The sequence below is a fragment of the Sphaeroforma arctica genome, assembly GCF_001186125.1.
Source record: "Sphaeroforma arctica JP610 unplaced genomic scaffold supercont1.31, whole genome shotgun sequence".
Lineage (NCBI taxonomy): Eukaryota > Ichthyosporea > Ichthyophonida > Sphaeroforma > Sphaeroforma arctica.
In genome coordinates, this window is record NW_014040527.1 from 23514 (window position 1) to 46749 (window position 23236).

General features: G+C 42.0%; 3 protein-coding genes across 3 annotated transcripts; 2 read left to right on the top strand and 1 right to left on the bottom strand.

Annotated features, from left to right (window-relative positions):
- Positions 1 to 1807: 1807 nt before the first annotated feature.
- SARC_00871 (hypothetical protein) lies at positions 1808 to 7795 on the bottom strand. Its single transcript, XM_014305405.1, has 6 exons — positions 7469 to 7795; positions 6420 to 6812; positions 5361 to 5599; positions 4016 to 4375; positions 3207 to 3334; positions 1808 to 2319 (listed from the first exon to the last, which is right to left on the bottom strand). Exons 1-6 carry the CDS (start codon positions 7557 to 7559, stop codon positions 1956 to 1958), a joined length of 1575 nt encoding a protein of 524 aa, XP_014160880.1. The 5' UTR covers positions 7560 to 7795; the 3' UTR covers positions 1808 to 1955.
- Positions 7796 to 10130: 2335 nt separating this feature from the next.
- SARC_00872 (hypothetical protein) lies at positions 10131 to 16633 on the top strand. Its single transcript, XM_014305406.1, has 5 exons — positions 10131 to 10244; positions 10814 to 10904; positions 11665 to 12000; positions 13901 to 15955; positions 16355 to 16633. The coding sequence occupies exons 2-5, from the start codon at positions 10818 to 10820 to the stop codon at positions 16493 to 16495; spliced, it is 2619 nt and encodes an 872-aa protein (XP_014160881.1). The 5' UTR covers positions 10131 to 10244; positions 10814 to 10817; the 3' UTR covers positions 16496 to 16633.
- Positions 16634 to 19077: 2444 nt separating this feature from the next.
- SARC_00873 (hypothetical protein) lies at positions 19078 to 20678 on the top strand. Its single transcript, XM_014305407.1, has one exon. It carries the CDS (start codon positions 19333 to 19335, stop codon positions 20620 to 20622), a length of 1290 nt encoding a protein of 429 aa, XP_014160882.1. The 5' UTR covers positions 19078 to 19332; the 3' UTR covers positions 20623 to 20678.
- Positions 20679 to 23236: the final 2558 nt, after the last annotated feature.

Genomic DNA, 23236 nt, shown 5'->3' on the forward strand with positions numbered 1-23236 from the left:
GGTATGATGTTCTGCTTGTTTGCATATGTTCACTAGTACAGGTACATGCTGATATATACTCACATATGTACATATTGGTGTGTGCTCAATACTAATGTATATAGTGCTAGGTTGCTATTATACGGATGCATGGAATGTCTGATTTTTTATATGGTTTTTCATTGTATATCCCTAATATATCTCTGCCTATACATTACCACAACCGGCACAGCCAGTGACCTTGTAAGCAAGCTCCCAACAATGACTTAGAGTGTAAAAGACTAATACCCAAAATACCACAATTTTGTATATTTTTTTGCTAATGTGCACCCTCACATGTGCACACCGATATAAAAAGCGTCTGAGTTGCTCGTAGTCATTCAATGTATATTCCTTATACATGTCTTGTGCATTACTAGTATACATATTGTATTTTCTTTATTCAATCTTGTAGATTCCCAATACGTATTTTGTATATTCTTAATACATATCTTGTATTTTCTCATTACTTTTTATTTATTTATTCCTAATACATATTTTGTATATTCCTAATAAATATCTTGTATATTTCTAATACATATCCTGTATTTTCCTAATAAATTCCGTGTGAAATCCTGTATATTCCTAGTATATATCTTGTATTTTCCTAACTCAAGTCTGTCTTGACTCGTTCTTGCAACAGCCGGGTCAACCAGTCGCCTTCCAACAGCAAACTCCCAGTAGTGTATATCCCCCCGGGTATAGCGGCCAACAGGCTCCCCCTGGCCCATACCAACCTTATCAATACACTCCCAACCACCGCTGATAAGTGAGAGATCAACTGGACCGTTATGATCAGTCATCCCGAGATACCATCAATCCCAACCACCGCCGAGTATTGAGAGGTATCCTATTTTACAAGTACGTATCTAAGTCACTCTGCAATCCAATCCCAAAGAACGTGGAGACGTATTAAACTCTTACCACTACCGTGTATAGTCGTTAGAGCTCTGAGATATTTGGGTTGGGTTCGGGCGTTTATCGACGAGTCTAACGATGACTTGGCCAAATTCATAGTATTTGAGGCGAACAAGCACCACCAGATTGGGAGTGCGAACTGTCGCCTTCGCTCTATTGAAGGATTGTATTGTTCCATTACTAGGGGCTTGGTTGGGAACACTCTTTATCTCGTTGTTCTAACTATGGCAATAGTCGGGAGAACGCAGCGTTAGTGTGTATCGATTTGTTCGCTGGCAAAAGCAGGGAGTATTGTCTTGTTCTATGCAGTCCAATATACACAATATATATTATTCTCATATCCAATATATACCTTTGCCATAGCGTATGAAGTATCCAACACCTATTAGTTATTTTATGGGATTAGCTGGTTGGTCCAATTGGGTCCACCCCCCAACAGTTATTATATGGGGTAAGCTGGATGGTCCAATTGAGTCCACCCCCTATGAGTTATTGTAAGGGGTTAGCTGGATGGTCCAATTGAGTCCACCCCACATTAGTTATTATAAGAGGTTAGCTGGATGTGGCCCTGTGGTGGAGGAGAGGGGGCGGTGGGCGGAAAGGATTGGAAATGTAAATCGGGACCAGACCATACTCAAAAACTCATAAGTATCGGTGCTGAAAACACGAAGAAGGCTAGAAATTTGGACCATTCCATACCCAAAAACTAGTACGTATTGGGGTTATAAACACGAAGGAAGGTAGATATAATTCAGGTATCCACCCCTCTATAGTCTGTCCCTCGTTTTCTTAAACGCAGTACAATCGGGAAGACTTATTTCGCACTGAAAACCTGGGAGACTTCCAGAGGGTCCTGGTCAAACTTGATACAGCTAGTTAACCTTGCTAGAAATCACTGTGGTGTTCTTAGGTCTCTTGCACTGTTGTATATTTTATTTATTTCTAATTATTCGCCACGAAGCGCCTTCGTCTGGCGCATACAAAGAACACCCTCCGCAACCACCAGGATTTTCAGGGCCTTAAGCGGACCAAAAAAACTCCATGAAGTCCAGGATCGGTCCCAAAAATTTGGACAGGACAGCCGCTTCCCCAGTCGAGCCGAAGGCATACCCACACCGGTACATACCACCGTGGAATTGACCGTCATTGAACAGGTCCCATGGGTGTGCCAGCTTCTTGTCCTTGTGCGCGTTGCACTCCTTGTTGTTCACATCGTTGATCAGCAACGCACACATGACGGCGTTGGACGTCTCCTGTTGCATGATCTCAACAGGTCGGAAACGATGGTACCCGTCCATAGCCCATTTGAGCGACTTGGAGTACAGGACAGATGCGGTGGCTGTGGTGGGGGCGACGTTGGATGACACACCATGGCCGCGGGTTCTGGATTAAGGATTACAAGGATGTACATAGTGTGGGAATATAAGTTAAGACGCATGATATTTTGTGGTGATATGTGTTCTGGATCTGAGATACAGAGCGCGTAGGGATAGGTTGCAGTTACATGGTAATGTGCATGAAAGACTGATGCGAGTTCTGGATCAAGGATGTATTATATATAGGGTTATGTACATTTATTTTGTACTATGTAATTGTATATAATTCTAGTTGAAGATGCATGAAACATGATAATGTTGTCTATTTATAATGTATTATATGTATGAATACAAATTAAGTTGAAGACACACATGATAGACTATCGTGCTTGTGAGATGGGTTAAAGTGTGAACTGTGTGGCGCGTGGGGCGTAGGAGTGAAGAATGATATAAAGCATTTGCGTGCCATATGCTGGAGTACGGACAATTTACTTCAATGCAAATAATCCTGCAATTCTGATTCGCATATGCTGATCAGTTGTGATGTAGTTTAAACCAAACGAAAGAATCTGTGCAGAGGTTGTGTGATAGTTCCGAAGTATCGGGGATGCCAAGACACACTCTATACGTGAATTGAATAAGTGCACTATAGACATGCAATTTTATCCATCCACTCGGAAAGGCGTCGGCGTACTAGTTATGATATATAAATATATATGGCAAGAGATGCTTGACTGATCAAACGCTACTACGACAAGTATTCACCAACACAGTGTTAAACAGTACACTGCTCATTTACATACGCTACTACGATATAGGTAGAACCAACACAACCAATGTACATGAAATCATGCAGTGATATACAACATATCTACCAGTTACTTACACCATTAAGGTATAGTATTTACCAATACTACCACTGTATTTGCAATAATGCAGTGTTATACAACATACTTCTCCACTACTGCACGCCACACTTGGATCTGTTTGGCGAGGGCGTAGTTGGGTCCCTGCGTCAGAGACAGCGAGTCGATGATGTTCACGGGCTCGCCATGCACGTCCGTGTATACCTTCAGAGCGGTCTGTACAGTAAAGATAAGAGGTAGGTATAAGACGGTATGCAATGCAATGGCACTATCAGGTATGAAAGATTGACTTACATATCCAATGGAGGTTGGGTTGGTTCATTGGCTTGTTGGTGAGTACTTGCTGATGGAAATAGAGATAAATTCAGACGAATAACCCAAACGATGATACCATCCTAGACACGCACTCGCCCTGTACTTATACTTACGCACACGCCCGTACTGATATACAAACTGGCATTCTCCTACATAATATAGTGTTGTAAACTCACCGCACACACTCCGCCTACGCTAGCTATTATATATATAGTTGTGAGAGCAAGGTACACACAGTACAGGTATAAATCCTAGCATGTATCTAATAGTGATAGCAACACTCATATAAATAGAACAATATAAAACATATAAAAAAGAGTACTTTCAATATGCTTATTTAAATACCATTGAAGCACAATAGACAGACAATACAAGCAATATATACATACAATTGAAACAGCATATACATACAAAAAATGCTATACAATCAAATGGATATTTACATAAATATGTTTTAACGAATATATACATACAAATATAGCATTATATACATACAATAAGAGCAATAAATACATACAATCAAAGTCAGATATACGTGCAACTAAAGCAACTATACACGCAAATAAAGCAGTATACACTTACCGAAGGCTGGCACAGCTTTCCGCCCGAGACGAAGTTCAAGAAGTGGAAGAAGTTGTTATACGCACCTCCGGCACTGTACTGCACGCGTGAAGCCTGGGCCGTCTCCTCCTGGCAACCGTAGATGTGTGTAGGAGTCATCAGATACGCCGCAGAAGCCTCGGGTCGCTTCTCACACACACCGGCAATGATAGCGTCCATAGCCAGCGACACGCGCACGTGCAGCTCTCCGTCTAGATATGCGTACGCGCCGATGATAAAGGCCTTGCTCGGGTGGACGTTGATCAGCCAGTTCTTGATCTCCGGCGTTTCGGAGAACAGGTTGCAGCCAGCGTTGGCGAAGAGTTCGGTATCGCTGGTGCACTATGTACAAGTGTGCGGAATGCGTCTTAAAGTTAGTGAATGATACGTGAATGAAATGCGTCTGAACGTTAGTGAATGATACGTGAATGAAATGCGTCGTATCGTTAGTGAATGATACGTGAATGAAATGCGTCTGAACGTTAGTGAATGAAATGCGTCGTAACGTTAGTGAATGATACGTGAATGAAATGCGTGGATGATCTTTTATATTGTATTCGCGGAGTTGTTGTCACTCGATAGAAGTCGTTGCCTTGTGCACATCGGGTGGAGCAATGGGGGGGGGGGGGGGTTGTAGTATTGACGCGGACAAACACGAGACACTTTAGACAATGAGGTGTGCGCAACTACACTCCTTGTTCATCCCCATCCCTGTAACAAACCAGAGAATAGTTTATCCCTATCACTGTAATAACCACAGATTCGTTTATCCCTATCCCTGTAAAAACCAGAGACTAGTTTATTTCTATCCCAGTAATAAAGCAGAGATTAGTTTACCTCTATCACTGTAAAAACCAGAGATTAGTTGTAAAAAAGAGATTAGTTCATCCCTATCCCTGTAATGACCACAGATTCGTTTATCCTTATCCCTGTATAAACCAGAGACTAGTTTATCCCTATCCCTGTAAAAACCAGAGATTAGTTCATCCCTATCCCTGTAATGACCACATATTAGTTTATCCCTATCTCAGTAACAACCACAGGTTATCCTCCATGTCAGAGAACAAATGTTCCTGTGTCCTAACCTACCCAGTCGATACCCCCATTCTCACTATTCGCCATGATGACCACTAGCTTGTGAAGGTGCGATAAGAGCACACACAGAGGGCTAGGTTATAAGCGCGAATAATTGCATGCATTTAAAACTCACGTCGGAAGATCTCTTTACTAAAAGGCATATGCGTTAAGTATGAGTGCATGAATATGAATATCCTCTATGCGTACAATACCCGTTCCTGCACGTATTGTTATAGTTGTTTGTACGTACCTGAGCCTGGGCTTTCTTAAGCGGGAATGTTATGGTTGCGTTGCTCTTTCTCACAGTGGTGATCAGGCGCTCCCAAATACCCGGCCTGTCCAGATCCAGGGCAATAATATTGGCACCCAGTTTGGTCAGCGCGATGAACGGCCCCATTGCACTGCCTGCACCTAGCAGTACAAAATACTTGTCGCTGAGGTCAAGCCACGTCTTCGTGGTTGCGGCAGCCTTGATGTACTCTCCACAATCTAAACAGATAGAGGAGCAAGTAGATAGCAACATAAAAGTTGTATGAGCACTGGCGTAGTCAGATATATATAGATATACATACATACATACATACATGCATACATACTTTGTAGTGGTATTTGAGACTCAAAGGGCATAAGGACGTGTATATATATGTTCTCATCATCCACTCATCTCAGTCCGACACAGGACTATCAAGTGAACTCTTTCTCGTAGTTCTATACAATAGAACAACTGCTTATCAATTGTATACATACATGTACACATGCAGAGATACTAAGGCACTCACTCACTCACTCACTCATATATATATACATATATATGTATATATACATATATATGTATATATACATATAGATACATCTATATATGTGTGTGTGTGTGCGTGTGTGATATATATACATCTATATCTACGTGTATATGCATATGTATATGTGTCTATTTATTTTTAAATGCTGAAGAACACTCACATATATATATATACAGACATGAAAACCAAAGGCATATGGGCCAAACACCATTTCTATTTCACCTGAAAGATGTCAACAAGAACACCTATTTACAGGTAGATACAGATATTTCTTCTAGTTGAACGACTTTCATTTCCCACACACGATATATACAGTTATGTATGTTTACGTCCGTGTGCGCATACCCTCTTCACACACACATGTTCTTGACACACACATGCTCATGCACGTATACATGTCTATATACGAAAGTCTATATTCTCATATATATGACAGTACGGGACAGGACCATATATATAACATATATATATATATATATTATGCCTCAATTGAGTTGTAGCACCCATACCTGGTTCAATGACGCCCTCTAGAACCCACTTATCCACCTGATCGCACAGAGACCGCCCCTTCAACATGCGACCCTTATATGGGATCTCAAACTCAGTCACTTTCTCACCCCCCTTTTCACCTTTGATGTATCCTGTCTCGAACGAATCCTTGATCGAAGACATGGCCTCGGAGATGCTCATGATCTTGTCCCCACGTTTAAACTCGAAGTGGTCATGGACAAAGTCTAGTCCCGCCTGTGCCCCTTTTACGGCGTGTTCCGGGCTCTTTAGGGACAGTTCTACGAATTGCATAACATGCTTGGCATAGCCATATCTCCAGCCCTTTTCAGCTGTACAATTGGCTCCATCCCGGATTTCCATTGCGCCGATAGCTGCGGCATATGCCTCTCGACCTAATGTATTATTAGTGTGCGGTTGTTATATTTGTCAGTGAGCCTCTCGGCCGCTTTTAGTTCAGGTAGTAAATTTCAGTTCGTGAGTATGCCTAAGAGAAAATTCATAGGTGCATGGATTCCACGAGCTAACATCGCTGATCAAGTTACTTTCGAATCTCTCACAAACAGCATGGTGCAGCAGTCTTGGATTAATATATTTGAGCGGATTGTGGGGTGGTAATTCGATTAGCCTGCGCATTGTGAGTCATGTAACATAGGCAGCGTCAGCTATGGTCCCAATATTTGATAGTTCGGTACGCCGAGTGCACTGCAAGCACTTGTTTTGAGGTCTACTGGTAATATTCGTATCGAGCCGTACTGTACAGAGATCTAGCGGGAGTTTCGTATATAACACTACCTTCACTCACCAACCAAACAATTTAACATTTCATAAAACAATGTTATATTGCGAGATGTTAAATTTGTATTAACCCCTGTGAATAGTTCACAGCGGACACTTCATGACACATAACAGTGCCAACATAACCAAGACAGAACACTAACAATGATTAAGAACACCCGCAGTAATAATCAAGGACACTAAGAGGAATGACTAAGGACACCCAAAGAAATGACTATTGACAATCAACGAGTAACAGAAACAAGCGTCTTACCTGCATCCTGGGTAGATCGACCACCCTTCCTATCCTTGGGGAACAGCACACCCTGAGGGTCAGGTTTATGGGCGCGAGCTTCCTTTGCCATTGTGTTCAAACGTATGTATACTACTATTTCTGTGCAGCTGCTTCTTGGAATATATGGTGTACCCTCCTCTCGTGTTGGTATATATGACTAACGTGTTTATTTAAATACGACTTTCGTGTGTTGATGTACGACTCCCGTGTGTGTTTATAGCTTATATACCACAGTCCACAGTCTTCTTTTTTTTTATAGTAGAACGCCATGTATCTTTTACGTAAGTGATACTAAAATGTTGGAGATTTGGAGAGATGGAGTGCTCCTGCTGATCTTGATTTTCGTTCGTGTCAAAAAGTGACACGCCCATTTTCAAAAATATTTTCTTTTTCTTATAGAAAAAGTATATATTTTGTAAAAAATCAAGTTGGGTTCCACATCCTTCGTGGTGATAGGTGCTTTCACAGCATTTTTTTATTATGTTTCTTCCAAATATAGCAGATAGCTCCGAAGACAGATGTATGCCGGACTGTCGTTTGTCGGACATCACAATGTGCAAAAATACACTGGGACCTGGGTGGCTTATTGGCTAGGTCTGATTAATCATTGTGGTTAGTGTCAATTTAGTAGTTATGTATGTACACACTGGGGGTCTGGGTTCCGCCGTTCTCTAAAATATTTTTCTCTGAAGAAGTGCGGCGGAATCTTGATTAGATTTACAATGTACATTTTTTATACTGTATTTGATTTGTTTCATAGAGGCTATCCCGCCTATGCGCGAGTGGAGAATGACAATAGGTCCCACGCTCACGGACTCACGGTTTACACTTTACCGGTTCGTAAATATTTTGATGTCTCGTATAGTCTTATGCACGTGCTGATATATTAATTGTGCTGTCACAAACTATCGGGCAATAGGTGCACCTTCGTCTTCCCTTGTAGGTATCTTCTAGTAGAAATATGTGGCTCCACATACTGCGCCTCATGTATGCATAACCACCAGAAAACCAGCTCGAAGAACAGCCCTAACACTTTACATCTCAGGTTGACGTTCAAAGAGTTCATTTTGGAAATATTTTTTTCTTCAAAACTCGATTACAGCGACTACAGGTGCAACTTATTTAAAGACACACTGACCGTGTGATGAACTAGCAATAAGTCTTCCTGCTCTATTTGCGATATATATATATATATATATATAATGTGTGTGTGTGTGTGTGTGTATATATATATATATATATATATATAATAATATATATATAATATATATATATATAATATATATACATATGTATATGTATGTATATATAATATATATACATATTTGCCGGTCCTGATACATACAAGTATAGATGACTACTTTAGAACTCACAGGATACACGTATTTGTGGGTATTTACGTTAAAAAACCATTCGACAAGCACTGAGCGCCGTTCGGGTGTATTGTGTATACGGGCTCGTGCCACAAATGTGGCGATTTCAATACGTATCACATAATATACGATTAGTTGGACTGCAATAGCCCGCTTGGTTGTATCAGCGTTGACATGGCACCTGAAACTTAAAGCAGTGGTTCATATCTGTGAACGGTAAATACCGCAAACGTATGACAAACACAATGATGGCAAATGCCTTTTTTTTTGGATTGTAGTGCAGAAACAAAGCAAAAATGTATAAATACATAACTATGTGCACATGGCCAAGTGCACACAACAAAATAAAGTATACAGGTCGCCAGAGCAAGACATTTTCATTTGGTGTTCTAGAGAGAGACTTCACTGGGTTCAGATCACTATATCGTATACATATTAAGTTGCTCCGAACAACAACGTGCACCGTCATCACTGGACGGTGTGGGTCTGTGACTTCTTGTGTGAACAGATAGAGTACACATGTCGTTTGTTTTGTCGTATTAAAATATAAATAAAATAAATGGCTTGGCACTCTTCTTGTCATCTTGTGGCGGACACATCACCTGGGGACTGTGGGCCTGTGGTTGTGAACTTCTGCTGAGAACTCTTTAGTGACTGAAGACTGAGAAGAGTGAAGGGACTGTAGTCTGTACAATCTCAAATCTGGCTTCTCACTTCTGAAGTTCTGAGCCCCTGGGGGCCCGGGGGTACATATAATCTATATATATATATATTTAAAATCGATAAAAATGTCAAACATCTCGCTCCCAGCATCATGTCGGATAACTGTGGCAGAGTACTACAAGCCCATTAGCCAAAGGGCCAAGGGTCCTGTTTACCACGATCGAACTATCCACCAATGAAACCCTTATATGAGTGAGTCATATTGGTCTGCAAAGTTTGGGGAATAAAGTTAGTGTCCTAAAAGTTTAACAGGTTCTGTCGCTTATTCTGTATTTTTTTTTAAAGTTGTAATTCGTTGGAATCGGTAGGAAATATTGCCTACCATAGTAAAAACAGCTAATTTTAGTGCAATTTAGCATAGATTTTACGACCTGATGCCAATTTAAATCACCGTATCAAATTGTGAAACCCGATTACGAGGTAATTAAATACTAATATGATATTTTGGAGTTGATATTGTCGCCATTTTTTCTTCTTTTTTAGGGAGGGGGCCAGGGGGGCTATGATTTTTTACAATAACACAACGAGCATAACAAACTGTTTATCGAAGTGGCGAATGTATTAGGCCAATTACAAGTAACGCCTTGAGAAGCTCCAAGTTTCCATACACAACCAGGCCTCCTCACATAGACATTCTTCAGATCCGCACACTACACACGGTAAGTGTTTATGCATGCATTTATCTCAGCAGAGGTTGGGACGTCTAGTCCATGGTACCACTTATCTGTATTGCTTCGCGTTGCGTTTAGAGTCAGTGTCTGCTGTGTTGTTGTTTAGGTGGATACCAACGAGGTTTAGAGGCCAACCGTTGATACCAAAGTTGTGTATTCACAGGTTATGGTACTATACGTATGCAGACAGATGCTATGATACTATTTAAATGTACGCAGGGGATATGATTCTATTATTTGCCTTCAACATCCACGCGTGAGCGAACTGTTACCTTTGCAACTACTATGCTTGAATGAAGTAGTGGGTTGTGGAATATTTTTCTATTTTGTTCCTTTACTTTATTTCTTTATTTCAGCAAGCTTGTTATATGCTTTATTTTTTATTGTAGACCATTTACTGACCAGATCCATACAAAAACCTCCTTTAAACCTTATTTTTAGCAAGCTGACAGACACCACTATTCGCTTCTAATTATCCATTGCAGACCATACAATGTCCACCTAATCGACTTCTCACCAAGCTTACGTCAATATGCGCTACTAATTCTTTATTGCAGACCTATGATGACCAGTTCGAATCCCCGAGATCAACCTGTGCACGATGAGGCAAAACTGCTGGATCAGCAGTGGGAGCGTCAGCAGGTCAAGGTGTGTTATGTGCGATACAAACCGCACAAAGGAGATGAACATTGAGGTAGCGTCGAGTGTCTGGAACCTATCTTCTTCTAGCTAGTTCTAAACTATCTCCAAACATTATTACTATTTCTAACCTGAAGAGAGCATGATAATAGATAGATCAAGCACGAAGTTCTAGTTGCCCGCGGTGGAAGTGACAGTTTGCAGCACACTGCCGCATAGTATCTCAACACTTCTTGTTTGTACAATCCTATTCTCGAAAATAAGGACAAGAAAAAAAAGACAACGTTTGTACATACGCGAAGCTTCTGCTTGGCACTAATCAGGACAACTTTGCACATATCTGTGCGTTTAGAACCTATTATGTGAAGCAATCGGCACGAACTTTAGTGCAGGGAAGTGGTGTGTAGCGATGTATATCGGGGAAGTGATGTGCAGCGGTGTTCTGCACAAAATATGATCTAAAAATCGTAGTCAGGTTTTGCTCTAGTATACCGTCCACGTAGAGATGTTCGGATATGGGCTATGGCAATATAGCATTATTTTGCACTAATTCCACACCACAAACTCGATACTTTCGCGATGTTTGTGTGGGTATTTTGACGATTTGACAATACAGTATATAGCCCAGTGGTGAACCCCACATTCGCAATGATCTTGGCACATGTTCCAGTGCCATTAATTTTGCCACCAGTTTTAAAGTTGGGATTTAATTTAATTTCTCAGTATATCTGTTTGTCATCATCCACGTCTTGTTCTCGCGAACGCACAGTCCTTCTCGGCCTGGGTCAACAGTCACCTCACAAAGGCTGGTATGGCCGTCGAGGACCTAAGCGAAGACTTTAAAGACGGCAAAAAACTCATCAAACTAGTCGAGCTCATTAGTAATGAGCAACTGGCCAAACCCGAGAAGGGCAAGATGCGTCTGCATCACATCCAGAACCTAAACACGGCGCTCAAGGGCATTGAGGCGAAGAATGTGCGCCTGGTTGGTACCAGTGCCGAGGAGATTGCGGACGGGAACATGAAGATCATCCTGGGAATGATCTGGGTGTTGATTCTGCGTTTCCAGATTGCCGATATATCCGTTGAGGAAATGTCTGCAAAGGTAAGTTTCCATGTGCTACAATAGCACGTGGCTATATATTAACGTGTGGTGTGCGATATATGACTGGTTGTACACACAAAACTGCGAACGATCTCCGAATATCATACGGACTTTTCTTATGTCTTAGTGCATGTGAGACTTTGGGAAAGCAAAAAATGTCAGGATTGTGGATATATTGTTTGACAGTGAAAAGAACTGATGGTTGACACATCAGTCAATTGTGACCATCACACAGTTAGCAGGAAATATGCAGTATGTGTATTCTTGCAATTACCTAGTTTAGGCCAATTACCTACTTCAGGCGAGGTAGCATTCGCAATGTGGAGGGTTTGTTCGATGTTCAGCTGAGCATCTACCGCTTTGTAAATGTCCGAATGAAATAGACTCAACAACCTATGAATATGTGTTCAACAAACTGTGAACGCCTATGTATGCAATGGTACTTTTTCACACCAGTATTTCGAAAAGCAAGCAATAATTGCTCGCTTTTCGCGTCTTCTTATGAAGTGAACTCTCAAGATGCCGCGTCTACCTTCTCAAGAGTTAAAAGTTTTGGACATGCTATGTATGCATATGTGCGTGTGGACATGATATTATGAATGTAGACGCATGTATATGTGCGTATACTATAAAGGTTGGATTTTGTGTATAGCTGCTCTTGTGAATGTGGGAGTGCCTTTCTATGTCTATACTATAGCAACAATATTGTATTTTGATATTTAATACGACTCCTGCTTAATCGTGTGCATACGGTTAGCTACTGTGCATCTGATCATCTGGATGCGTATATGTATAGGTTTATTTATTGATGAATTTGCATATGATTATCAGTATTGAGCTCATATATATATATATAGATTATATGTATATTAAGCGTCGGTACTGCTCTAGGGCTGCATTTACAGTACGTTTGTATATTTTCTGTACATAGTAACCGCTGGTTTCAGATGTCACTTATACGAATACATATATTGCTTCAGTCATTACTATTAGTACTTACCTCGCGACAATTACAAACATCAATCACTTCGTGCATTCGATAGTGCCGTTAGCAACGTGTATACATTCAGATTTACACCACAAGTTATCAGGCGCTGCTGTAGCCGTAGCGTTTATCTGGGTGCAACGATACATGATACGATTTTAGTCAAGGGGGTTTTTTTTGTTGTTTGGTTATAAATACACTTTCTTTCACATCAGCTGCGCCCTTGCAAATATACAATAGTGGATGTGATATATCTATACATACTTATATATTCACACACATATATATATATATACTCGTATATATATATATGTGTGTGTGTATTTTTATATATCTGTATACATATATATCCATCTATACATGAAAATTTTCATATTTACAAACACACACATATATATATATATATATATATTGATATCTATAGTATGTATACGAATTATCTATACGTATACATATATGTTTGATTGATGTATTATACATGTATCTATTTCTATATATAAGATTGTGTATGATACATAAAATTCATTTATATAAAAAGTACACAGCATGTCGATGGCTTCGTATACATACGTGTCTAGCTTGTATATATAATACACATGTCACAGATCATTCGTATAATACTTATGTCTGTGGCTATGTTTGTCACAAAGCATACAGCATGTCTGTGGCTATGTTTGTCACAAAGCATACAACATGTCTGTGACTCTGTTTTCACGGTGTCGAAATCTTTGGATGTGTATGTGGCCAGAACGCTCCTGAGGTCTTGGAACCAATATGTCACCACTATATGTATATTTTCTCCAGAGTTGGGATATGATTCGTTCGAACACGCATGTGTGCAGTAAAGCGTGTCCCGTTTCTTGATCCAACCCGTTTTCTCACCTTTAAGTTCCCATTTCCCATTTTCCTTTCTAGGAGGGTCTCCTGCTGTGGTGCCAGCGCAAAACCGCCGGCTACGCAGGCTGCGACGTTAAGAACTTCCACACGTCGTGGCAAGACGGCAACGCATTCTGTGCCCTTATCCACAAACACCGGCCCGATCTACTAACCTACGACGAGCTGCACGAGCAGAACCCGGAGACCCGCCTCAACACTGCCTTCAAGGTGGCCGAGCAGCACCTGGACATTCCGCAGATGCTGGACACAGCAGATATGATCCAGGAAACACGCCCGGATGAGCGCTCTGTGATGACGTACGTCGCCATGTACTACCACGCGTTTGCGGGCATGGGCAAAACCGAGGAGGCAGCCAGACGACTGGAGACGGTGCTGTCCATGAACAGAGAGTTCCAGGAGATGATCAAGGACTACGACACGCGGTCTTCAACGCTGATGGAGTGGCTCAGCGCCAAGCAGGCAGCATTTGAGCAGCCACAGCCGTTTGCGACGACCGACGCGCTGCAGGAAAAGAACACGGAATTCGGCGAGTACAAGAAGAGCGAGCGCCCTCCCAAGAGCGATGAGAAGGTGTCCCTGGAGGCACACTACAGCACGCTGCAGACCAAGCTGCGCCTCAACAACCGACCGCCCTACAACGCGGAGCAGGGCGTGTTGATCTCAGATATTGATACTGCGTGGAAGCAGCTTGAGCAGACCGAGAAGGACTATGCCGTGTTCCTGGAGAACGAGAGCACGCGCCTGGAGAAGTTACAGAGACTGTCGCAGCGGTTTGAGGCCAAGGCCCGGTTCTTCGAGAAGTGGATTCAGGGCAAGCAGGAGATTGCCTCGTCCGACAATGTGGGACATGACTTGCCCTCAGTCCAGGCGCTGGTACGACAGCTCAAGGCCTTCCGTGGAGATGTCAAGGCGCACCACGAACGCCCAAAGCAACTGGCGACGATCGCCCAGCAGCTGCAGGATGGGGGTTACGAAGACGCTGAGGGTGTACAGGCACGCGCGAACGAAATTGCGGCGAGCTATGATAACCTTAACAACGCCGCAACGGCGCGGAAAACGGCGCTGGAGGAGAGCTTGGCCAAGCACGAGCAACTCGACGAGCAGTTGCTGGACTTTGCCACACGCGCGAGTAACATTGTGTCGTGGTGTGAGGGCACGCAGGAGGATCTCATGGAGTCCCTGCACGTGCGCACCATGCAGATGTTTGAGAACGAGGTCAAGACCTTCGAGGCGACCAAGGCCGACATTGACGCCCACGCCCAGGAACAACAGGATGTGATTGCCCTGGGTACCCAGTTGGAGGGAGAGTGTGTGGAGAACCCCTACACACAACACTCGGCACAGAGTGTGCAGGCACTGGCGGATGAGATCAGCGAATTGGTCACACAGCGCGATGCACAGTTTGTGGAGCAGAAAGCGCTCCAGGAGTCGCGCGAGAAGGTGTGCAAGGAGTATGCGGAGTATGCCAACCCGCTCGGAGAGCAGCTGGACGCCAAGATTGCCGAGATCCGCAGTACCGAACATTCCGGTTCGCTCGAGGAGCAGCTGGCGGCTGAGAAGGAGACGCAGAGCGTCGTTGAGGAGTTCAACGCCAAGGCTGACGGCGCGCACGAGTTGGCGTCCAAGGTGTCTGCCGAAGGTATCACCCAGAACCCCCACGCCCAGTACACCAGCGATGAGATTGCGGCGCGCATTGAGCAGCTCAACGGCATGTGTACCAAGAACATCAACACGCTGGAAAACCAGATCCTCATGCGGGACCAAAGCGGGATCTCCGAGGAGAAGATGCAGGAGTACAAGGAGTCATTCAAGTTCTTCGACAAGAATCGCTCCGGTGTGCTGGACCGTCTGGAGTTCCGTTCGTGCCTGCTATCCACCGGCTACGACTTGCCCGATGTCAAGGGTAACGACGGTGCTGATCCCGCATTTGACCTGGTGATGGCTGTCGTTGACCCTGAGGGAACCGGACAGGTGTCGTTCGAGGCGTTTGCTGACTTTGCTGCACGCGACAAGCAGGATGCTACGTCCTCGGATCAGTTCAAGGAGTCCTTCAAGATTATTGCCGGAGACAAGGTATGTATGATGCATCAACGTGTGTAGAAGACTGGTGTCTGTTCGCGTGTGCAATTTAGTGCCACAAATGAATTGGGATTAGTAGGCGGTATTCGTGTCTATACTATATCGTTGGGGCTATGAATTGAACTACTTCATTTTTACGCTTAGTTGGGAACAGCATAGACAGCTGCGAATGAATCGCGCACGTACTAATTCAAGTGTTTTGGTCAAGGTTGTGGTTTGCCGTGAGTGTGATATAGGGGGCAGTGAAGAAATCTCTGTGGGTGAGTGTTGGCAGTGGAGTTACAGGCTGACTGGTGCTATAAAGCTTCTGAAGGTAGAACCATTCTGCTGGCAATTGCTCCTTTCCCTAACTCCTAAACTTCACACCTAAAATCTTGAACTCTACTCTTGCAGGATTATATTACCGAGGAAGAGATCCGAAGAGATATGTCACCAGCAACAGCCGACTATATTATGTCCGTAATAAAGCCTAAGGAGGGTGTTGAAGGAGGCTTGGACTACTTGGCGTTTACAGACGAGATTTTCCAGTCGTAAACGTGTCGTTGCTAGATAAGCCAATTATTTTACCGTATTGTTTGGTGGTGGATATAAAGGAACGAGTACAAACAGAATAGTATTCTGGGTGTGCATGTCCGTATTTAAGTTGCAATAAAGACCATCTTAAATTACTGCTACGTTATGTCGTCCATGACTCCAGGTTGTTTTATTACTTCGTTCAGATATCATCGTTTCCTTTTTCTAAATTGTAAAACAGATGTATCATATATACCTTTTTCACTTTTCCACTCTTGACATGCTTGACATAGCAGTCTGCATGTCGAAATAAAAATGAAATGTTATATGTGCAAATACAAAAAGTGCACGACAAAATGATGAGTGATATGCTTCATCCGTTCAACTCTCTACGACTGCGTACATAACTAGCACACAAGTGTAGGCAATGCTTGCTAAAAAAATATATGAAACTGTAAGCTATACTTGCTAGTATTTCGTATGAAACTGTAGCCTATACTCGCGAGCAATTTTAAGCTATACTTGCTAGCAAACTTGCATGAAACTGTAGACTACACTTGCTAAAAACTTGCATGAAAATGTAGGCTATACTTGCTAGTAATTTTGTATCAAACAGTAGGCTATACTTGCTAGTAATTTTGTATCACACAGTAGGCTATACTTTCTAATAATCTTGCATGAAACTGTAAGCTATACTTGCTAGTAATTTTGTATCGAACAGTAGGCTATACTTGCTAATAATCTCGCATGAAACAATAGACTATACTAGCTATTAATTAAGTATCAAACTCTAGGCTATACTTGCTAGTAATTTAGTATCAAACTGTAGGCTATCTTGTTAGCAATTTGATATGAAACTGTAGGATATACTTGTTAGCAATTCTGTATGAAGCTACAGGCTATACTTGCTAGTAATTTTGTATCAAACTGTAAATTAGTGTACAGACATCGAGTGTACATGCGCGTTTGTCGGTATTCGGCGGTGTTCGTCAACGATATCAGTATTGATCGAACGACAGTTCAAACCTCCGAGTTTAGTACATATTACACTTCGATCATATAGGTTCCTTATGCCCCCATGAAAAAATTATTCAAAGTTGTATCTGTACTCGGTACTCCAAACATAGTCTATTCACTCAGAGCCCAGTAACCATCAAGCTATCCGACATATTGCAAGTACAATTTGTGGTCATTGCAAATTTTGTTCAACTTCTTTTGCGATACGCTACAGTGCAGGAGCATGCTCAATTGTTTTCATCGTGTAACCGATTTTAATATGGGATATGCCAAACAAAACGAATAGATGGTTCGCGATTGTAATACGCACGCCAAGTGCGATTGTAGTACGCATGTCAAAATAAAGTATCAGCTTAAGGCGGTTCTCGCATCTAGTCGCCTGATGTATAATCGTGTTATGAAATGAACCAAGCGTGTCAAATTTTTGAGCTAGATATCGAGCATCAACTTGCTTTGCGAACAGACATATGTCTGAAGTAAAAGCAAAACCCCCAAAACTGAAAACATACATATGTAAATAACAAAATAAAATACACGCCATACCTTGTATATATTTATTCCGAGATACATACCGACAAACCAAAAAAAATAATATATATATATACTTGGCAAATTTTATAATTTTAAAATACATGGGCGCGCAGGCGTAACTTTAGAGTAGTCGAATAAAAATAGTCCAGTAATCACTAATCACAAGCTCACTTCAATGACTCCATGTATGCTTTGGAATCCGAATTAAAAATTATGAGCATATCAAGGCGACGCATGTTATTGGCACTTTGACCTTGCTTGGCACTTGGCAGTGGTAGTGTGGTACACCTAACTCTTGACGCTATATATGTCCTATGCCTATTGTATTAGTATTTATTTACACGCTACACTGTCTACACTTTACAGTCGGACAGTCCATACTCCACAGTACACAGTCCACACAGACTATGTACGGAGTCACAGACTCACAAACAAACATAAAATCCAAACTTCACAGCCGCTGCGGCTGTGCCCCCAGTGCCCAGTGCCCAATGCCCACCATTCAATGCCCACAAACACTGTCGTCTGTCGGCTCACACTCGGCTGTCCTCCCCCAGCCCCAGAGAGTGCCTTACCTGAGACCTGGCAGGCTGCGACACCTGTGACAATTGACAAACAGTTAAAAACTGCATAGCCTTCTAAATTGAACACAAACTGCAGTCTACAGAAACTGCAGACTGCAGAGTGAAGTTACAGGAGCAGTCCTGTAGAGTGTAGAGTGCTCACTGCTCACTGCAGTCAATGCAGAGTGCAGACTGCAGCAGCTACATGCATTGGCTAATTATACATACTGTCATAGCGTAGTACTCAATTAAACTCGTACATATGTACAGACTACAGACTACTCCCCACAGTAGTATAGTACATTGTATATTTTTTGTTATTGTAAATAAATAAAAAACGATGGAATGTAATTCTTTTTAAAAGAGGAAAACCATCCTAATTTAGTGATGGGTTGCTCTATCATTGTTCATATTTATAAAAAAACAAAATTTTAAATTTGGTGGAATTTTCATATATGTATGAACCATTTCTTGGGCAGGGGCTGGGAGACTGGGACTATTTAGAAGTGCAATGTTCTTGCGACTTGCCACTTGCGAGTGTGTGTAACTGTGTACCCAACAAAAGTAGCAAACTTCACATGCGGAGGCCGGAGCTGATACGCCGACACGACTTTTAGGAAACCGAGCTGACGGCTTCTTTAGTTTTTGGTATACACAGTTATACACGAAAAGGACCGGTGTAGTTTGATCAGAAAGCTATTGTGGCAACAAGATTTACTGCTATTAGAAACCCAAGAACTAATTATAATGCCACGAATTACATTTACAGTTCTGGTTACGTCGTACTTGGCGGCGGCGGTAGTGGGTATGGCAGTGGTGAACGAAAGCGTATCAATTACAACATTCAATACAGGCCTTTCAGCTACGGTAGCAAATTATGATTCGCGCAGACTCCTGCTCGCAGATGCACTTAAGAAAGAGGTCCATACCGATTTATTTTGTATGAACGAAATGTGGTACAAGCAAGATCTCGACCTTTTGTTTGACGACGAGGAGTGGATGGCCCGATATCCATATCATTACCACTACAATAACACCGAGTGGGAGGTTGCTGCGAAAGGAGAGCCTGTTGATTCATTGTGCCCTGCGACGACCACTATCACGTTAGTCAAATTGATGGGTATTGAGGAGTGTAAGGCTGACTTCACAAAGGCTATTACCGTGGAGGGTAAATTATATAACGATCTGGTTTCTGATCTCTTCGCTCTGCTGGACTGTTGGAAGACGAATACACCTGATGATTTCTTGATTATTTTTAACAACAAGAAGTGCTATGGATGCTTAGTGATGGCCGGTACCACTGGAGACATTCCCTCAATGCTGAATTGTATGCGAGGGAGCACTGACGAGAAGGTCAATGATCAAGCCTTCGAGTCGCTGTTATACGGGTTAGTACTGTGGTCCAAGATACCTTTGACCAACGTCGGCGGAAAGTCTATGGATTGGGGGATAGTGCCTAGAGCGTTCATTTCTGGCGAAACTGAATTCCAAGGCGTACAAACTGGTGTGCTCTGTACGCATGTCGCGGTTGAAGGGCCGGAGCAACAAGACCAATTCCGAGAGATTACTGAATTTGTCAAGGGTGAAGAGGCCAAGGGTATCATTGATTGGATCATGGCCGGTGATTTAAATTCAGGACCCGATGCAGCGGATGGGTCAAGTACCTTAAACCCTGACCCGATCAGCACTAACGGAACATCCTCAACGGAGCTCTTGACTGAATTAGGATGGTGGGGTATTTATGACAACACTGTGCCCAACAAGCCTACCTGGGAACGCCCTGTCATTGGACCTGATTACATGGACGGCAACACAAACATTTGCGGACATGACACCGGCAAGAACTGCTCAGGATACACTGAAACATGGTCAGCCAAGAATGTGCTTGACCATGTAATGGTATGGGGTGACAGGCTCCCCCGTGACAGTTCACGGTACAATGCGATAAGAATTTTAGATACAAAGTATCCCTCGAATGGATCAATTGAGGGATATCATATCTCAGATCACTACGGGGCGCAGGTCAAGCTGCAATAATTGTCTATTTATCCTGTAAGCATATAATATACCTGTAATTAAAGCTAAATATACCCATTATTGCTATTTCTACCTGACCTGTGTACGCTTGTGACTGTGGTCGCCTGTGCGCGCCACATTTACTTTCACATATAAGGAGTTTCTTAGAGGTGCGTTTTGCAACTCTGGTGTTATCTGTCGCAGGTGATATACAAGATCTATCTAATATAAACGTTATCACCTCAATTTTGACGTTTGACGTACGCTTGCAGCGGTTTATGAACCAGTACAGGAGAATATATTATATAGTGGTGAGTATACATCTAGAACTCCCAAACCCTGAGAAGGCCAACAGACTTCGTTCTGAATTCTACACAGGAATATAAGTTGGTACCAAGGTATAGATTCGGATGGAACGTATGAGAATGAGTGAGAACCGAATGACCTCCTTTTGCATACCAGTTATGATCATTTGGTGTGGATTAAGTTTAACACTCATATATAATGTATACTACACATACACAGAAAGGCGACAAAGAATAGCACGAAGGTGAAGAGTGTAATGCCTACTTCACGGGTCTAAGAAAAATTGAAGGTCACATCGCGACAACGGCGCAAAGCTATTGACGCCCTCGTACCAAAAATCTTACATTGGCTAATGGGCCTTGATCGAAAATTTGAACGTGAAAACCTGAACCCTTAAGACTTGCCTTAACTAGCTGTTACTTTCCGACATCAGATAATCAGACGAAGGCATTTCGCGCGAAGTTATTCATAAAACAAACACAGTTGAGTTATTATTATTGACCTTGTCGTACCCAAAATCGAAACGGCTAACACCTTCCGACATCTGATGATCAAGCGAAGGCATTTCGCGGGATGTTATTATCCACACACGTGACCTGGTCACCTAACTAATATATTTACGTCTGTAGTGAATGGAAACCGGTGCCACGTCTATGGGATGTAATTTGGCCTGACTTGTTTTCTTTGGCACCTACGCTCATTTTTGGCCACGGATTACGAAACATTTTAGCACTGTCGCTGGGCGATTCTTGACGTTGTTGACAAAACTCTGACTGGGAGTTTGGCCCCCCTATCCAAAAAGGGTTTTAGGGCCACCGGCCACTAAATTGTTTTTAAAAAACTACTACGGATACAAAGAAATTAGAGTACAGAGTGAGAGAGAGTCTGGACTCTGGAGGCTGAACTCTTTAGTCTGAACTCTGGAGTCTGGACACCGGTGCAGTGGTGAGCAGGAGGTGAGTGAGCCTGGGGACAGATTTATTTATTTTATGATTTTTGTTGTTGTTGTTTTTTTGTTTTTTTAAAACAAACAAAACAAAACAAAACAAAATGCATAAATACATATTTTTAGTCACCGACACCGACAGACTGACAGTGTTACAGTGTCAGTGGAGATCAATCGACCATAGACGATTACAATAACTGGCGCTCAACTGAAGTCTGAGAGTCTGAGACTGAGTTTCAGACTCTCTGTATTCCATACCCTAATAATAAACTCGCCAATATTAGTCATAGCCTTCTGAAAATTAAACATAGTCTCTTACATAGTCTTTAGGGAGATGTATTCATCTTTTTTTAAATCAAAAACAGAACAAAAGGTAGATAATTTGATAAACATGTATGATTTTTTTTTTAATAGGCTATGTATTTATTGGGGATTTCATTTTTCAAATTTTGTTTTGATTTTTGGGTTGTTGTTTTTTTAAGAAAATAACAAAAGACAAAACAAGCATTTTTTTGTTTTGTTTTGTTTTTTGTTGTTTTACAAAAACAACAAACAAACAAAAAGAATTTTTGTACTTTTTTAAAAACAATACCAAAAAGTTAAAAGACAAAAGTGTTTTATATTTGGGCATAAATAAGAATCTTAGGATCACGGGATCAACACTCTGCAGAAGCTCTGTAGTATTTATTTAGTCTATTTACTCAGTAAATACATGGTGTGGAGATTTGGACTTAGAGACTGGAAAGCTTTTGTTTGTTTGTTTTTTTGAACATACAGAAAAGCGAATCTCTTTCCAGTTCCAAAGTATCCCACTACCTCAATTTCCTACTCCCTAGTTGGCAACTCCAGACTCCAGACTCCAGAATTTAAACCCTAACCCCCTCTCTATAAAGTAAACCTTTCATGCTTAACTTTGATCTACTCGATATAAAGAGCAGAACGAGAACTTACTGCTAAATAATTTAGATTCTTTTTATTTATGTATTCGTATATTTTTTAAATGAGAAAAGTATAGTACAAAAATTACAAAACTCACAACGGAAAGCTGAGAAACTGGAACAATCTGTTAATAGTCAGTCACTGTCAGATCGGACTTTCGTCAGCTCACACACGGCCTGTCTGCCTGTGACTGAGTGTAGCACAGTACACTAGTACTCTGATTGAACTCTGACACTGTGACTTTTCTGTACAACAGTGCCTTCTTTTTCTTTATGAACAAACGCACCCAAATTGACCTTAGAGGCACTTCAAGGTGTGCGAAATTTTATGAATTATGAAGTATAGCGTGTTGGGGGGGGGAGGGGGGGTGGGATGCTCTAATGAACATTAAAAGTCGTAGTTTACAAAATATACATCGTAGATGGCGTTGGCGATGCATATATA

Excerpts from the sequence above, each read along its gene's own strand:
- SARC_00871 (XM_014305405.1), bottom strand. The coding sequence starts at position 7,559 with ATGGCAAAGGAAGCTCGCGCCCATAAACCTGACCCTCAGGGTGTGCTG. Across the intron at positions 5,600-6,419 it reads AGAGGGCGTCATTGAACCAG|ATTGTGGAGAGTACATCAAG; the intron begins GTATGGGTGCTA and ends CTATCTGTTTAG. Across the intron at positions 2,320-3,206 it reads TGGCGTGCAGTAGTGGAGAA|AACCCGCGGCCATGGTGTGT; the intron begins GTATGTTGTATA and ends TCCTTAATCCAG.
- SARC_00872 (XM_014305406.1), top strand. The coding sequence starts at position 10,818 with ATGATGACCAGTTCGAATCCCCGAGATCAACCTGTGCACGATGAGGCA. Across the intron at positions 10,905-11,664 it reads GGGAGCGTCAGCAGGTCAAG|TCCTTCTCGGCCTGGGTCAA; the intron begins GTGTGTTATGTG and ends GCGAACGCACAG. Across the intron at positions 15,956-16,354 it reads AGATTATTGCCGGAGACAAG|GATTATATTACCGAGGAAGA; the intron begins GTATGTATGATG and ends CTACTCTTGCAG.
- SARC_00873 (XM_014305407.1), top strand. The coding sequence starts at position 19,333 with ATGCCACGAATTACATTTACAGTTCTGGTTACGTCGTACTTGGCGGCG.